Source organism: Oncorhynchus nerka, linkage group LG4 (assembly GCF_034236695.1).
Source record: "Oncorhynchus nerka isolate Pitt River linkage group LG4, Oner_Uvic_2.0, whole genome shotgun sequence".
NCBI lineage: Eukaryota > Metazoa > Chordata > Actinopteri > Salmoniformes > Salmonidae > Oncorhynchus > Oncorhynchus nerka.
In genome coordinates this window covers 55,706,712-55,724,981 of record NC_088399.1, presented here as the reverse complement: position 1 = coordinate 55,724,981, position 18,270 = coordinate 55,706,712, and the positions used below count along the sequence as shown (strand labels likewise).

Below are 18,270 nucleotides of genomic sequence, written 5' to 3'. Positions count from 1 at the left end.
AAGCTACATTATTCTAATTATAGACAAGTTGACAAACAAATAGCCTACCAAAATGTCAGAAATTATAAGCAGAAACATCTAAAACAGGCAACAACAAACGCCTGTCAAATCGTTCTGCAGTCTTTGACTGTAGCCTATAAGCACATGTTCTATATATGCGGGTTAGGGTTGGGTGCGGGGCTCAGATTTTCACTTTGTCACATAGTCGGGCAGTTGTGGATGGGTTATTAGCAATTAGCAATTGCGGATGAACAAACGGCTGACCCACGCACCACTACCGGGGCGCCAATAATTTTGTCCATGTCTTTATTTTCGTTAAAATTGACTGAAGTTTACAAAAATACAATTTGGTTCTACAACGTTGATAATCTAACAATAACATATTTTTTACTTATTTGAGAAGAAAGGGTGCCAATATTTGGCTGCAACTATATATACAGTACACCTGCTCACCTTTTGACTGCCGGATTCTTTAGTAAGAACTGTCTAATGCCACTGCAGCACTCATGTCACAGTACCACACAACATGTAGTGTCAACTCTTGGTATGCAGATGAAGACAAAATGATCATAGAGTCAGTAGTGTTTGTCCTCAGTGTGCCCCTGGTTTTGGAATGATATGATTTGATTAGTCAAACTTGTTTACTGTACATATAGAGCGTGGCCTGAGGTTCAGCATGGAGCGCGCATTCCGGGTTTAAGCTTCCGGATGCAATCTCCCCTAATCCCTGTCACTCCCAGGGGCTTTGTAGGGAATGTGACCAATAGCGCTTCTGTTCGTCCCAACATGGCTGCCTCATAGGTCACAGGTCAAGGATGACCGTCACCCATTCATATTCATTTGAACATTCCTCTACGTTCTAGGTGACTTGATACGGAAGGAGTGGAGTGTGTGGTGTCGCTATGTTACAGTTCATTCATTTCTGTGGTTCTTTCCTCAATGCACGTCTCCCTTGCTGAAGTGCTGGCGTTTCCTGTGTACGGCTCACCTCACATGGCTATAGGGCGCATTGAAGTTGAGGTGCAATTTCTTGAACCCTTACCACTGCAGGCCATAATGAAGTTTCATTATGTTGTCAATTAATTAAGGTCTTTTGAGATTGTATAAATTGAACTTTGTATCAAATACTATTTAGCAGTATGCATCGGTAGTCTAGGCCTATACAAGAGAACCTATAGAAAAATAATTGTAATTAATTGATCAGAGTATGGCTACATCATATTTGTATAGATTAAGGCTTCTCAAATTTTAAATATGAGAACCGGTATTGTGTTTTGATGCTTTGCAAACTGTCTGCATATGTGTGATATATCAAAAACACAATATTATCAAAAGCAGGCATTCTAATCTCAGTATCCACGAGAATGCATTGAGCAGCAGGAGCCTCGGTGCTCCAGAGCTGACATTGCTAACACTCTTCTGCCACTATCCCCTGTCTGTTTGTCGTTTCAGGGCCACTGATATCCACACACTCTGTCCCCAGTAACCTGGATAGCAGCAGCAAGGCCGGAGACAGGAGGCCCTCCAAAGTTGGGGTCAGTAAAGATAATAGCAATGTGGACTTCAACAAGGTAACCCCTGCTACTGGGCAAAGAAACAGATGGCAGTTCTGCTTCCAGCTCCTAAGAAACTTTGCAACAAGCATTTCACTACATCACAAGTGTTTCGCTACACCCGCAAAAACATCTGCTAAATATGTGTATATGACCAATAAAATGTGATTTGATCATCAGCCACATTCATCCAGAGGACCAAGACAACCATCATCAATCCACAGCTCTTTACTCTCTGGGCATAATAAACATCACCTGCCTTCTATAACCAAGAACCAGTCTCAAAGTTAACTGTACGGTGTTTTATTTCAATAACTGGATTTGATGAGCTCTCCCTCATTATATCATTTTACGACTCTTTCATCGATGTAATAAGTAGGCTGGCGGCCATGAGGAGTCATCAGCATCTAACCAGCTTTCATGTGTATGCCAAGAAGGAACCTCTTACTGGGGGAGTCTAATCAAGAGCGGGAGACGTAGTGTGTGTGTTTTTGAAAAGAGGGAGATGCAGATATGACCCATCTCAGTGGGCAAGGTTTCCCAGCTCTCTTAAATAGTTCACGCAAACGACCTTGTGACGAAAGGAACTCCATTGCTCTGTACTGCCCTTATATTCTCCCTCTACGCCAATGGTTCCCAAACTTTTGGGTCCGCCCCCTAGGGGAACTCAGTGCGGTTTTCAACTTAGTCTTGAAATTTGGAAATTGAGTAGTGCATCATCCGTATTCTTCTTGTCATGTCAGTCATTGCATACCTCAGAGAGCTATTTATAACTTGTCAGAAATGTCCAGATCATCTAGCTTTTCTTTAGCTCGTTTTTTTAGCCCATGTTTGAGTCACTCAAATATCACACGAATACACATTAGACATGGTAAAATGTATAGAATTGCAAAAAAAATTGCTTTAAAACGGCTAAATCTTCTCTGCACCCTATGAGAAAATGTGTTGAATTGCAGGAAATAAGATTTAAACCTGCAAAATGTTATCTCCACCAGCAAGAAGGTTGTGAACAGTGCTTGTGCCCATAGAAATAGACATGGGGGGGTAGATACTCCAGGTAGATACTGTATAATGATACAACACACCAGTGTTTCCCAATATAAAGCTGCATTCCCATGGGCATCCCCCGGGACCCGACAGACATCACTGCAGTGTGGTTGGCATTTTTCATGCAATGAGTGTGGGGGTCAGATAAACTTTGGTCTGAAAATATTGTATGGTATATCCCCACAGATGATTTAGAACCGTTGTCTTTCTGTTTCGTATGTGTTATCTATTGTATTAAAACCCCCCGCGGATCTCTAGTTAGCATAATACAAAACAATCCCCATACAAATCTGTCAGTTTAAGCTAGAGATTTGTTTTGTATTGGATGAGTCTCAATCCACCGATGTCGCACTTCATCTGCGGTGAAAGGTGGCAGAGGTAGAGCGGTGTTTGCTCTACGATCCCCACAAGCGTCTTGGGACTCATCTGAAGTCGGTACAGCCGATCTGCCAACTTCTGTCTGTAGCATCTGAACAGTTTGGGCTACTCACTAATATGACCCCTTTGTGGAAAGGTGAGACTCTCATGAACACGTGCATGTGGTTTTGTTCTAGGTCTTGCAAGACTCGTCTGAAGGTCCCCCTGTACCAGTTGAAAAAATGAATGAAAGTATATGGAGACTGTTAGTGCCAAGAATAAGGGGTTATATACATGTCAAAACAAAATGAAACAGGTTTCCTTATCTGTCTTATATCTAAGATATAGGACAATAATACGATAGCCTAATATAATGGGCCACTTGAGAATCTCGGGTATTTTAACCTATTAGCCTATTTTTGTGCATTTTGATCTTGCCTAGGGTGGCAAAATTGCTAGGACCAGGGCTGCAAAGCGAGCTATGTCACATACACCTAAAATAACATTGCGGGACTGTGGTCGGGTTCGGGACCAGTTCTTGCGGGAGCGGTTGGGAGTCGGACAAGAAGTCAGCAAGAGCTAAGAGGGCGCAGTATGAAAAGCAGTGGACGGGAGCGGGATGAAGAATTATTTCCTGCGCAGACCTCTCTCCCTAACACTAACACTCTCGGTTCAACTAATCAAGCCTTTGCTAGTGCAACAAAAAACTCAAATGTGCTTTGGGATTGGGAGACACTCTCTTATAATGTTGTTACTCCCTAAAGTCTCTCTCTCTGTCCCATTCGGGTCCTATAGGTGGACACGAACTTCATGAAGAAGATTCCTCCGGGCGCTGAGGCGTCCAACGTGCTGGTAGGTGAGGTGGACTTCCTGGAGAAGCCCATCATCGCCTTCGTACGCCTGTCTCCCGCCGTCCTCATCACAGGGCTCACGGAGGTGCCCGTGCCCACCAGGTAGGTACACTACATCTCTACCCCCACTCTTTCACTGCTCTTTCTCTGTCTAACCTGCTTGTTCTAGGTTTTATTCATGCACCTGCTCCCCTACAGTAACCTAAACCATTTGTATTTGGAGTCATATGTCCTATCACCAAATATACTCACTTATGTTGGGTTTTGAGTCAAATACATTGTATTAGTCTATATCTGTCCATCTACATATATTTGCGTTGAGTCTAATGTGTGAAAATGGTTTGTGTCCTCTACAGATTTCTGTTCCTGCTACTGGGTCCACACGGGAAAGGCCCTCAGTACCATGAGATTGGCAGATCCATGGCCACACTGATGACAGATGAGGTGAGATGTTTTACATGCTGTTTGTGCAATTATTATTTTATATTCTTATCAGGATTAGTAACATTCAGTCATAAACATTAATTATATCCCCCCCTGACATGCATAGAATATAATAACCTTGAAACCTTGAATCCTTAGGTGTGGCATTCAGATTAGATATATTTTACGTTAATTAGATCAACATTTAAAAGCTATACTCTGTCCTTCATGTCTCTGTAGATATTCCATGATGTAGCGTACAAAGCCAAAGACCGGACGGACCTGCTGTCTGGGATAGATGAATTTCTGGACCAGGTGACAGTTCTGCCCCCAGGAGAATGGGACCCCACGATACGAATCGAACCCCCCAAGAACGTCCCATCGCAGGTGTGGGTCTAAGATCACAATGAGCTTGCCTATAATCAGAAAATGAACAAACCCATACAAAAATATATATACATAGATGTCTGAAGTTAAGTTAAACCTGATTTTAGATATTGGTCACATATTTAGTGCTCTTCAATCATGATCCTGGAGACCCACAAGAGGTGCAGGCTTTTGTTTCTGCCGAGCACTAACACACTTGATTAAACTAGTCAAGGGCTTGATAATTAGTTGAATCAGATGTGTTAATACTAGGTTGGCGATATAGCCTGCACTGCACCACCTGTAGGCCCCAGGACCAGGCTGACGAACACTGGCTTGCATGGTAGTTTTCCATTATGTTTTTGATGATGTGTATGACTGTGCCTCCTGGTGGCAGTAGAGAATATGTCAGCCCTATAATAACTTAGTCATGCATGCATACATGTGGGTGGCCCTAGTGGAAATCGAACCCACGACCCTGGCGTGGCCAACTCCATGCTCTACAAACTGAGCTCCACCTATAATGACTCTCACCTTTAGATGAAGAGGAAGATACCCTCCCAGCCCAATGGGTCGGCCTCACTCTCTGGGGAGATGTTGGAGGAGGATGAAGGCCACGGAGCTGGGCCCGAGCTGCAGAGAACCGGACGGTGAGTTAGACATATGAATTCATAGGGGAGGTTTCCCGGGGCACAGATTAAGCTTAATTCTAGATGTAAAAGCATTTTCAATGGGGATTCAATTTTGAGTTTGTTTTTTAGTCCTGGACTAGGCTTAATCTGTGTCTGGGGAAACTGCCCCATAGAGGAGAGTTGATAAGGCAAAATAATTATTGCGAGGATCAGGTGGCAAGTGGCTAATCTGCCCTTGCCTTCCATTCTGCTAACTAACATTCAATCGCTGGAAAATAAATGGGACGAACTGAAATCACACATCTTATCAACGGGACATTAAAAACTGTAATATCTTATGTTTCATCGAGTCGTAGCTGAACGACGACATTAAGAACATACAGCTGGCGGGTTATACACTCTATCGGCAAGATAGAACAACAGCCCCACGGGGTGGGGGCCTATGCATTTATGTAAACAACAGCTGGTGCACAATATCTAAGGAAGTCTCAAAGTTTTTCTCACCTGAGGTAGAGTATCTCAAGGTAGAGTATCTCATGATAAGCTATATTTTTCGTATCTGTTTTACATACCACCACAGACAGAGGCTGGCACTAAAACCACACTCAATGAGCTGTATTCCGCCATAAGCAAACAGGAAAATGCTCCCCCAGAGGTGGAGCGCCAAGTGGCGGTGACTTTAATGCAGGGACACTTAAATTAGTTTTACCTCATTTCTATCAGCATATTAAATGTGCACCCAGAGGGAAAACAATTCTAGATCACCTTTACTCCACACACAGTACAAAGCTCTCCCTCGCCATCCATTTGGCAAATCTGACCATATCCTCCTGCTTACAAGCAAAAATGTAAGCAGGAAGCACCAGTGACTCGGTCTATAAAAAAGTGGTCAGATGAAGCAGATGCTAAACTACAGGATTGTTTTACTAGCACAGACTAGAATATGTTCCGGGATTGTTCCGATGGCATTGAGGTGTACACCACATCAGTCACTGGCTTTATCAATATGTGCATCGAGGACATCGTCCCCACAGTGACTGTACGTACATACCCCAACCAGAAGCCATTGATTACAGGCAACATTCGCACCGAGCTAAAGGGCAGAGCTGCCGGCTTTCAAGTAGCGGGACTCTAACCCAGAAGCTTATAAGAAATCCCGCTATGTCCTCAGACGAATCATCAAACAGGCAAAGCTTCAATACAGGACTATTATCGAATCGTACTACACCGGCTCCGACGCTCGTCGGATGTGGCAGGGCTTGCAAACTATTACAGGCTATAAAGGGAAGCACAGCATGAGAAACATGCATGAGAGCATCAGCTGGTCCAGATGACCTTGTGATCACGCTCTCCACAGCCGATGTGAGTAAGACCTTTAAACAGATCAACATTCACAAGGCCTCTGGGCCAGATGGATTACCAGGACGTGTACTCCGAGCATGCGCTGACCAACTGGCAGGTGTCTTCACTGACATTTTCAACCTCTCCCTGTCTGAGTCTGTAATACCAACGTGTTTCAAGCAGACCACCATAGTCCCTGTGCCCAAGAACACCAAGGTAACCTGCCTAAATGACTACTAGCACTCACATCTGTAGCCATGAAATACTTTGAAAGGCTGTTCATTGCTCACATCAACACCATCGTCCCAGAAACCCTCGACCCACTCCAATTTGCATACCGCACCAAGAGACCCACAGATCTCTATTGCACCCCACACTGTCCTTTCCTACCTGGACAAATGGAACACCTACGTGAGAATGCTATTCATTGACTACAGCTCAGCGTTCAACACCATAGTGCCCTTAAAGCTCATCACTAAGCTAAGGACTGGGACTAAACACCTCCCACTGCAACTGGATCCTGGACTTCCTGATGATCTTCCACCAGGTGGTGAGGTTAGGTAACAACACATCCATCCAGGACCTCTATACCAGGCGATGTCAGAGGAAAGCCCTAAAAATGGTCAGACTCCAGCCAACCTAGTATTAGACTGCTCTCTCTGCTACAGCATGACAAGCGGTACCGGAGCGCCAAGTCTAGGTCCAAGAGGCTTCTAAAACAGCTTCTACCCCCCAAGCCTTTAGACTCCTGAACAACTAATCAAACGGCTACCCAGACTATTTATGCATAGCCACTTTAATAACCCTACCTGCATGTACATAATTACCTCGACACCGGTGCCCCTGCACATTGACACATTGAACCGGTACCCCCTATATATCCCCACTATTGTTATTTACAATTCCTACATACTGTGACAAGTCATGAACATAACTGCACAGCACATAACCACGGATATTGAATGGTTGATTTTAATGTTGTATAGATCATTATGACTGCACAATTACGATGCTGGCATAAAATGCTGGCATAAATAGATACTCAGGTTCTAGGTGTGAAAGCCTCTGTGATCACATGGCTGCTTGTAGAGTGTGTTTATTTGTAGAGTGTTTATTTGTGCTTGTGTAAGTTAGGTGAGTGTGTGAGGTAGAAAGATGGGCTGACTGGTATCTGGGTCTGAGAGCAGGAGTGTCCAACCCCATAGGGAAATGTGAATGAATGCTTGTGAAATAAGTGTCAAAAAATCTGTACCACCAATGAACTGCCATTCACCTACTGTGATGCCCCCCAAAAGTTCTCTGCAGGCTCCAAAAAGTAATCTGGCAGACCCTATTGATGATGGTCTGAAAATGTTATCTGCTGGTCCTGAAAAAATATCTGCCGACCCTATGGAAGGTCCAAAAGAGTCGACAAATATGTTATGGTCCCCTATATGGTATAAAAACCAAATCCAGAAGTACAAGATGTTATCTGGGGTACTCTACCCCATTAGTATATTGCTGCTACTTCCGTTAGCCTGCTGCAATGTGTTGTGGTTTTCCCTTCCTCTAGGATCTTTGGAGGCCTGGTGATGGATATAAAGCGGAAGGCCCCATTCTACTGGAGCGACATCCGGGACTCGTTGAACCTGCAGTGTCTGGCCTCCATCCTGTTCCTCTACTGCGCCTGCATGTCCCCTGTCATCACCTTCGGAGGGCTGCTGGGCGAGGCCACAAAGGGCAACATAGTGAGTGGGTCCTTGTACATGAGTGTCAATGAATGCCACTCCGATTACATCTGTTTGTCTTCTATCTGTGCTATGTCACCTAATACAGTTGAAGTCGGAAGTTTACATACACCTCAGCCAAAGACATTTAAACTCAGTTTATGACAATTCCTGACATTTAATCCTAGTAAAAATTCCCTGTCTTAGGTCAGTTAGGATCACCACTTTATTTTAAGAATGTGAAATGTCAGAATAATAGTAGAGAGAATGATTTATTTCAGCTTTTATTTCTTTCATCACATTCCCAGTGGGTCAGAAATGTACATACACTCAATTAGTATTTAGTAGCATTGCATTTAAATTGTTAAACTTGGGTCAAACGTTTCAGGTAGCCCTCCACAAGTTTCCCATAATAAGTTGGGTGAATTTTGGCTCATTCCTCCTGTCAGAGCTGGTGTAACGGAGTCAGGTTTGTAGGCCTCCTTGCTTGCACACAATTTTTCAGTTCTGCCCACAAATTTTCTATCGGATTGAGGTCAGGGCTTTGTGATGGCCACTCCAATACCTTGACTTTATTGTCCTTAAGCCATTTTGCAACAACTTTCGAAGTATGCTTGGGGTCATTGTCCATTTGGAAGACCCATTTGCGACCAAGCTTTAACTTCCAAACTGATGTCTTGAAATGTTGTTAATATATCCACATAATTTCCCTTCCTTATGACGCCATCTATTTTGTGAAGTGCACCAGTCCCTCCTGCAGCAAAGCACCCCCACAACATGATGCTGCCACCCCCGTGCTTCATGGTTGGGATGGTGTTCTTCGGCTGGTGGTCATTATAGCCAAACAGTTATATTTTTGTTCCATCAGATCAGAGGACATTTCTCCAAAAAGTATGATTTTTGTCCCCATGTGCAGTTGCAATTTTTTATTTTTTTGTGGCGGTTTTGGAGCAGTGGCTTCTTCCTTGCTGAGCGGCCTTTCAGGTTATGTCGATATGGGACTCGTTTTACAGTGGATATGGATACTTTTGTACCTGTTTCCCCCAGCATCTTCACAAGGTCCTTTGCTGTTGTTCTGGGATTGATTTGCACTTTTTGCACCAAAGTACATTCATCTCTAGGAGACAGAACGTGTCTCCTTCCTGAGCGGTATGACAGCTGCGTTGTCCCATGGTGTTTATACTTGCGTACTATTGTTTGTACAGATGAACGTGGTACCTTCAGGCGTATGGATATTGCTCCCAAGGATGAACTAGACTTGTGGAGGTCTACAATTTGTTTTCCAAGGTCTTGGCTGATTTCTTTTGATTTTCCCATGATGTCAAGTAAAGAGGCACTGAGTTTGAAGGTAGGCCTTGAAATACATCCACAGGTACACCTCCAATAGGCTAATTGACATCATTTGAGTCAATCAGAAGCTTCTTAAGCCATGACATAATTTTCTGGAATTTTCCAAGCTGTTTAAAGGCACAGTCAACTTACTATATGTAAACCTCTGACCCACTGGAATTGTGATACAGTGAAATAATCTGTCTGTAAACAATTGTTGGAAAAATGACTTGTCATGCACAAAGTAGATGTCCTAACAGACTTGCCAAAACTATAGTTTGAACTAAACTATGACTCCAACCTAAGTACATGTAAACTTCCGAATTCAACTGTTTCTGCCAGTCTCTTAGCTGCTTGGTGAAACAGGTTTACGACAAGGTCTTACCCTATTTGTTTATCACTAAAAGCATATAGGATGCATATAACTATAAGCAAATAGTAGGTGCTTAGATGGTGTCCCTCTTCCTCATTGCGAGCTACTCTATATACTGTCTCTGTGCTTTGATCCTGACAATGACTTACACACACACACACCCTACAGTGACCCTAGAGGTCTTTATTAGGAGGGAGACTGTTGGCATAGCGAGCGTCAGCGCGCCGGGGTGTGTGATGTGTCTGAGTAAACTGACCAGATGACGAGTGGCGGAGGGATATTACAATTGGCAGGCCGACGTGGTGGAAAAAGCAGAGAAGTTTATCTAGGCAGTCTGATGCTAGGCGGTCTGGAATGTCAGTTTAAACATATGTATTATGTTATGTGGGGTGTTCTGTTCGCTTTGCCTCTTTTCCCCTTAGTCTCCCAGTCTCTCTGGTTCCTCTATGTATTTACCCCCTCGTCATCCTCCCCTTTTCCCTCCCTCTTTTCCTTCTCTTGCTACAGAGTGCCATAGAGTCTCTGTTTGGGGCGTCCCTCACAGGAGTGGCTTTCTCTCTGTTTGCGGGGCAGCCCCTCACTATCCTGGGCAGCACGGGGCCTGTCCTGGTTTTCGAGAAGATCCTCTTTAAGTTCTGCAAGTGAGTGCTACACCGATCCTGGTTACACTTATTCACACTGTGGCCTTCTGGCGGTAGCAACCTGCAAGGACAAGTTCACTACTGACATTTGGGGATTTCTCATTTGTTTCTCAGTAACTCCCTGAGTTTTATATACTGTACATGTACAGTAAGTTACAAGGCCTGAAGTTTTTTCTGGTCAAGTCACATGGTCAGGAAAAACTTTGGGCCCTAACTAGTTATTAGAGAAGTTGGGACAGACTCAAGGTCATTATTGATGAATCCTCAATCATTTCATAAGGCATAGTCCGAGTGATTGCACCTCCCCTACAATTGTCATAAACTCTATGCTTTGAGCTTACTGCTTCCAGTCCCTAGTAAGATATGGATGTGAAAATACACTGAAAACACCCAAAATACATCATCTATACAGCTAAAATCTGCAGTACAATGCCATGTAAAAAGAAGTTGACATTGAGGTTAAATAAAGTGTGCTTTCTCAATTGACCTAATTTTGCTAACCATTACTTTAGACAAAATCAAGACGTTAATATTTTTGTAATGTTTTTTAAAATTTTAAATCTTACATTTTGAATTTGAGCAAATTCTAAATTTGCCATTAATCACAAAATCCTGCTAGTTAACTCAAATACATTTTTAAATAGTTTGACAGCCCTAATATTGAGTCTTGATCTTAATTACCGTACTATCCACCCAGGGACTACGGCCTGTCCTACCTGTCTCTGAGGACCAGCATCGGCCTGTGGACGGCCTTCCTCTGCCTGGTCCTGGTGGCCACAGACGCTAGCTCCCTGGTCTGTTACATCACCCGCTTCACAGAGGAGGCCTTCGCCGCGCTCATCTGCATCATCTTCATCTACGAGGCCCTGGAGAAGCTCTTCCAGCTGGGGGAACACTACCCCGTCAACATGCACAACGAGCTGGACAACCTCACACTCTACTCGTGAGTCAGAGTCAGAGAGCCTCGGTGGAGGGCAAAAGACACGAGAAGTGGGCACTGCCATTTTTCCGCTTTCTTCAGGGAATGTATATTTTCTATTTGGATTTCTGTGTTTTAGATGTTACCACTGACTATAAAAAGCTTATGGTTTTGTGCTATTTATGATGGGGAGTGTAAGATGTATTCTCTTGACTCAGGTGTCAGTGTTCTCCACCGGCCAACGCCTCCGCTCAGATCTTGCAGACGTGGAACCAGACAGGACACACACCAGACTCTATCTCCTGGAACAGCCTCAACGTATCGGTTAGTCAGAGGACACACACACTGCAAAAACATCTGTTGAGCCTGTGTATTTCTCTGACCCTTTACACTCTTTGCCAGATGTGTAACCTGCTCCATGGAGAGTTTGCTGGTCCTGCCTGTGGTCACCACGGCCCCTACATCCCAGATGTCCTCTTCTGGTCCATCATCCTCTTTTTCACCACCTTCTTCCTCTCCTCTTTTCTCAAGGAGATCAAGACCGAGCGATACTTCCCTACAAAGGTGTGTTATTCACTTGGGAGCATTGTGTGTGTGTGTGTGTGTGTGTGTGTGTGTGTGTGTGTGTGTGTGTGTGTGTGTGTGTGTGTGTGTGTGTGTGTGTGTGTGTGTGTGCGTTCATCTAAAATGTAAATGTGTGAACTGGTAAGTTTTATTGTGCTGCATCAATATTCACAATTAACTTCAAGGTCTTCACATTCTTCCCACACAATTTTAGCTATTACTGTTAGCTACTGTGTAGGTGTTCCCACTGAGTGAATTTGAATTACTGTGTTTATTACCATGATTATGTATTGTGGTTAATATGGGTTGTGCAGGTGCGCTCCACCATCAGTGACTTTGCCGTGTTTCTGACCATTATGATCATGGTGCTGGTGGACTATCTAATGGGCATCCCCTCTCCTAAACTCAACGTACCCGACCGCTTTGAGGTAGGACCCCCTTGACTTATTCCACATTTTGTTGTTACGGCCTGAATTCAAAATGGATGAAGTATTTTTTTTTTAATCTCATCCACCTACACACAATACCCCATAATGACAAAGTGAAAAAATGTTCTTTTTTTTTGGTGCAGAAATATTTCATTTACATAAGTATTCACACCCATGAGTCAATACATATTAGAATCACCTTTGACAGCAATTACAGCTGTGAGTATTTCTGGTTAAGTCTATAAGAGCTTTGCACACCTGGATTGTACAACATTTGCCTATTATTCTTTAAAAAATTCTTCAACCTCAACTTGGTTGTTGATCATTGCTAGACAACCATTTTCAAGTCTTGCCATAGATTTTGAAGTAGATTTAAGTCAACTGTAACTCGGTCACTCAGGAACATTCACTGTATTCTTGGTAAGCAGTCTAGTGTCGATTCAGCCTTTTGTTTTAGGTTATTATCCTGCTGAAAGGTGAATTCATCTCCCAGTGTCCGGTGGAATGCAGGCTGAACCAGGTTTTCCTCAAGGATTCTGACTCCTTAGCTCTATTTCATTATTGTTTTTATCCTGAAAAACTCCCCAGTCCTTAACAGTTATGAGCATATCAATAACATGATTCTGCCACCACTATGCTTTAAAGTTGTGAGAGTGGTATTCAGTAATATGTTTGGGGCAAATCCAACACAACACTTTCTATCCAGGACAAAAGGGAATTGCTTTGCCACATGTTTTGCAGTACTACTTTAGTGCCTTGTTACAAACAAGATGCATCTTTTGGAATATTTTTGTTCTGTACGGTCTTCCCTCTTTTCACTCTGTCAATTGTGTTAGTATTGTGGAATAGCTACAATGTTGTTGATCCATCCTCAGTTTTCTCTTATCACAGCCATTAAACTATGTAACTATTTTAAAGTCACCATTGGCCTCATGGTGAAATCCCTGAGTGGTTTCCTTCCGCACCAGCAACTGAGTTAGGAAGGATGCCTAACTTTTTTGGTTACTACATGATTACATATGTGTTATTTCATAGTTTTGATGTCTTCACTATTATTCTACAATGTAGAAAATATTAAAAATAAAGAAAAATGCTGGAATGAGTAGGTGTGTCCAAACCTTTGACTGGTAGTGTATATACATTTACATTTACATTTAAGTCATTTAGCAGACGCTCTTATCCAGAGCGACTTACAAATTGGTGTACACTACATGCCCACTGTGTGTGTGTCCACAATCAGCTCCTTTGTTTTGATGACATTGAGGGAGAGGTTATTTTCCTGGCATCACTACGCCAGGGCCATCACCTTACTCCTGTTAGCTGTCTTGTCGTTGTTGGTAATCAGGCCTACTACTGTTGTGTCATCTGCAAACTTGATGATTGAGTTGGAGGCCTGCTTGGCCACACAGTCATGGGTGAACAGGGAGTACAGGAGGGGGCTGAGCACGCACCCTTGTGGGGCCCCAGGGTGGGGTACAGACCCAGGGCTTAAGGATGAACTTGGAGGGTACTATGGTGTTGAAGGCTGAGCTGTAGTCAATGAACAGCATTCTTACATAGGTATTCCTCTTGTCCAGATGGGATAGAGCAGTGTGCAGTGCCAATGGCGATTGCATCATCTGTGGATTTTCTGTTGCGGTATGCAAATTGCAGTGGATCTAGGGTGTCTGGTAATGTGAAGGTGAATTGATCCTTAACTAGCCTCTCAAGCACTTCATGCTGACAGAAGTGAGTGCTACAGGGCGATAGTATTTACTTTCATTTACCTTCGCTTTTTTGGGTACAGGAACAATCTTGAATCAAGTGGGGACAGCAGACTGGGATAGGGAGAGATTGAACATGCTGTAAACACTCCAGCCAGCTGGTCTGCGCGTGCTATGAGGACGTGGCTAGGGATGCCGTCTGGCCCGGCAGCCCTGCAAGGGTTTTACTCACGTCGGCAGCATAGAACGAGAGCTCACAGTCCTCAGGAGCGGCACGTGTCAGAGGCACTGTGTTATCCTCAAAGCAGGCAAAGAAGGTGTTTAGCTTGTCCGGAAGCGAAACATCGGTGTCCGCGACATGGTTGGTTTTCCCTTCATAATCCGTGAATGTCTGGAGTCCATAACACACACGTCTCGTGTCTGAGCCGTTGAATTGCGACTCCACTTTGTCTCTGTACTTACGTTTTGCCTGTTTGATTGCCTTACGGAGGACATAACTGGACTGTTTGTATTGGACCATATTCCCAGTCTCCTTGCCCTGGTTAAACGCAGTGCACTTTCAGTTTTGCGCGAATGCTGCCATCTATCCACGGTTTCTGGTTTGTATAGGTTTTAATCGTCACAGTGGGAACAACATCCCCTATACACTTCCTGATGAACTCTGTCATCGTGTCAGTGTAAACTTCAATGCTATTCTCATATGCACATACAAAAACACACACAACCAAAACCACACACACCACAACTGCTGCTGGACTTCTTTTTAATATTCCACAAAACACGTTGCTCTCCATATCCCACTTCCCTGGCACACGTGTAAATATCCTAATGAAAATCTGTTTGAGTGATTCCCTTATGTTTTATACTTCTGCTAAAATGTTATTCGATTTGTGTTCCGTTGAGCTTCTATTCTATTAATTTATGTTTATTAATTTTATTTTTCTATTATTGTTATTGCATTGTCCAGAGTGGAACCTGCAAGCATTTCATTGTACTGTGTTTCTGTGCATATGACCAATATACTTGAACTTGCACTTACAAGCTCTTGCTAGCGAACACTATACCCTGACTGCAAGCCAGTAGCTTCAGTTTAAAAGCTAACTCTATGCTCTGGTCTACAGCCTACCTCCAAGCATCGTGGCTGGCTGATCTCCCCGCTGGGCCCCAACCCCTGGTGGACCCTGCTGGTGGCGGCGCTGCCCGCTCTGCTCTGCACCATCCTCATCTTCATGGACCAGCAGATCACCGCCGTCATCATCAACCGCAAGGAGCACAAGCTCAAAGTGAGCAAGCACTGGTTCATGGCATAGACGTCCGTAGTCTACAGACTCCATTTCCACTGTCAAGGTGGAATAGAAAGATGTTTACAAAAGATGTTGTTCTGTCACCTTGTTCTGCCCATTATATTATCATTCACTGTGTTGAATGTAGCAATTGTTTTCAATTCGGTGGTCCAGCTATACTAAAATGGCTTTTTATCCTCTTCTTTACCCCCCTCATTTCCCCCTTCTTCTCCGTCATGTAGAAAGGCTGTGGCTACCATCTGGACTTGCTGGTGGTGGCGGTAATGCTGGGGGTTTGCTCAATCATGGGCCTGCCCTGGTTCGTAGCCGCCACCGTGCTCTCCATCTCCCACGTCAACAGCCTCAAGGTTGGCAGCCTGCTGCGGTCTTTGTTTAGTCTTTGTTTATGTCAGTGGTGTCAAACTCAATTCCTTTTTTTGCTCCTCCCGTGTACGCGATTGATCAATTCAGGTCGTCGATTAGTTAGGAACTGCCCTCCCCTGGTTGTCAAGGTTTTAACCGGACACAAATGGAAATAACAAATAAATAAATAACACTCGGCCCTCCAGGAATTAACTAAGGAATTAAGTTTGACAACTCTGGTCTAAGTGAGTTATGGATTTGTTATTTGTGTTAATGTACAAGTCTGGGGAAAAAAATGTCTTTCTCTGAGGATAATAAATATGAATCTAATGTAATCAAATCTAAAGGTGGAGTCGGGCTGCTCGGCGCCAGGAGAACAGCCCAAGTTCCTGGGCATCAGAGAGCAGAGAGTCACCGGCTTCATGATCTTTGTCCTCATGGGCTGCTCTGTCTTCATGACCTCCGCACTCAAGGTGACAGCTCTTTGGGTTTCAGAGAAGTGTTTTATTAATAATCCATCTTTATTTTTACAAGACAATGGGACACCAATGCCATGACAGGCAATGTGAATGATAAGCAATTTGACTGTTATACATTATATTCACCTTACAGTTGAAACAAGTGACATGTCATTTTTTAAAGGCAGTTTAAATCCCATGTATTATTTATTATATACTGTATGTTCAACTTCTGCCCCACCCTCCAGTTCATTCCTATGCCAGTGCTATACGGAGTCTTCCTCTACATGGGAGTCTCTTCACTCAAAGGCATTCAAGTGAGATTATATTCAATGACATGATTGATTGAAGATATGATCAGTGTTTTTTTCTTCTTTATAAGTAAATCAATGCCTTGTCTGTAATGAGGAGCTTACTCCTTTGTAATTAATCTCTCTTTTATCAAGAAAAACATCATCACATTTAAACTCAAAGAGCGTGTTTCATGACTAAAATATGAAATGAACAATAAACGGGTCTCTCTGTCTCACTCTCTCCTTTAGTTCTTTGACCGTATCAAGTTGTTTGGTATGCCAGCCAAGCACCAGCCTGACCTGATCTACCTGCGCTACGTTCCCCTGTGGAAGGTCCATGTATTCACCCTGGTGCAGCTCACCTGCCTCATACTGCTGTGGGTCATCAAGGCCTCGGCAGCTGCCGTCGTATTCCCAATGATGGTAATACCCATAGAGAGAAATGTGCTATAGTAATACTACTATCATCCCATCTCTCTATAGTAATATCCTCTCCACATCTACAAACTGGAGAAACGTGCTATCGTGTCTACCAACAAGGGTGTTTGTAAACATGAAAATATCAAAAACCTTCTGTATGAGTCTGTGGTCTGTTTGCTCCCTCTCCCTTAAAATATCCTATTTTTGCTTAAAGGTGCTGGCCCTCGTCTTCATTCGGAAGCTTCTCGACTTTTTCTTTACCAAGAGGGAGCTCAGCTATCTGGACGACTTGATGCCCGAGAGCAAGAAGAAGAAAGAGGATGACAAGAAGAAGAAGGAGAGGGAGAAACGGGTAACACACACTAATACTTTTAAAGCCATTAGTTCCCAGACAACGTTCAAACCAAATGACTAGAACGGGCAAAGGGGCTCAGACCTTAGCAATTTACCTGCACCCTCATGGGTACACTCTATTGTAATTCTCTGCGTGTCCCCTTGGTCCCAGGAGGCCCAGGCTTTATTGCTCATAGAAGAACAGGTGGGCGTGAATGCTGTGAAGGTCCATTATGACGGTGGGAACCTGCTCAAGATCCCAGTCAAAACTCTCTCAGGGAGGTGAGTGCTGCCCACCATTCAACCAGAGTACAATACATTACACTGGATAGCTAAATCGAGGACACGCTTTGTCTTTGTATTATATGATTTTGTTATACTATTCAAATTTTTCCTCAATCTCTACTTTCTTGGTATTGCATGTAAAGGTAACAGTGATGATGTTAGGTCTGTAACGTGTTTATCTTGAACAGATCGTACAGAATAATCGCTCATACCCTCCCAGTGGATGAAGAGGCGGTAGGGGTGGGTGTCTGATATATCCAGCCCATGTGCTGAGTTTTAACCCTACTCAGTAATATACAGTAACATCAATGAGCGCATGGCCAAAATCGTAACTTGGCTATTTACTATACTTGTAGATGATGCCTTTTTATTGAAAACACACTCCTAGCGTGTTGCGTTTGTGTTTTGGGCGGTATTGTTATGATACATAATGCTACATAGTATCATGGCAAGGTAAAAAGGCTCTAAAACCATGTGAATACTAATGACTAATGTACACATTGATTACGTAGAGAACTCACCGCAGACAATCATTGTCCAAGAGTAACAATTGGCAACAGAGAAATTGTTACACATAAGCCAGTGCATATTTTTAGTGCAAG

General features: G+C 43.5%; 1 protein-coding gene across 5 annotated transcripts in view; it reads left to right on the top strand.

Moving 5' to 3' along the window:
* The window catches only part of LOC115128227 (sodium bicarbonate cotransporter 3-like), a 60,731-nt gene that overhangs the window by 37,081 nt on the left and 5,380 nt on the right, over nt 1-18,270 (top strand). For 4 of the 5 annotated variants that reach the window (XM_029657897.2, XM_029657896.2, XM_029657899.2 and 1 more), the window contains 18 exons: nt 1,453-1,535; nt 3,753-3,910; nt 4,165-4,252; nt 4,472-4,618; nt 5,138-5,247; nt 8,123-8,297; nt 10,486-10,619; nt 11,317-11,562; nt 11,757-11,862; nt 11,941-12,102; nt 12,417-12,530; nt 15,355-15,516; nt 15,759-15,884; nt 16,227-16,352; nt 16,586-16,654; nt 16,880-17,053; nt 17,265-17,402; nt 17,556-17,665. In XM_029657897.2, coding sequence (XP_029513757.2) covers nt 1,453-1,535; nt 3,753-3,910; nt 4,165-4,252; nt 4,472-4,618; nt 5,138-5,247; nt 8,123-8,297; nt 10,486-10,619; nt 11,317-11,562; nt 11,757-11,862; nt 11,941-12,102; nt 12,417-12,530; nt 15,355-15,516; nt 15,759-15,884; nt 16,227-16,352; nt 16,586-16,654; nt 16,880-17,053; nt 17,265-17,402; nt 17,556-17,665 — 2,428 coding nt within the window. Of the gene's footprint in view, nt 1-1,452; nt 1,536-3,752; nt 3,911-4,164; nt 4,253-4,471; nt 4,619-5,137; nt 5,248-8,122; nt 8,298-10,485; nt 10,620-11,316; nt 11,563-11,756; nt 11,863-11,940; nt 12,103-12,416; nt 12,531-15,354; nt 15,517-15,758; nt 15,885-16,226; nt 16,353-16,585; nt 16,655-16,879; nt 17,054-17,264; nt 17,403-17,555; nt 17,666-17,856; nt 17,909-18,270 lie in introns of all 5 variants that reach the window. The other variant, XM_029657898.2, reaches the window with a different exon arrangement.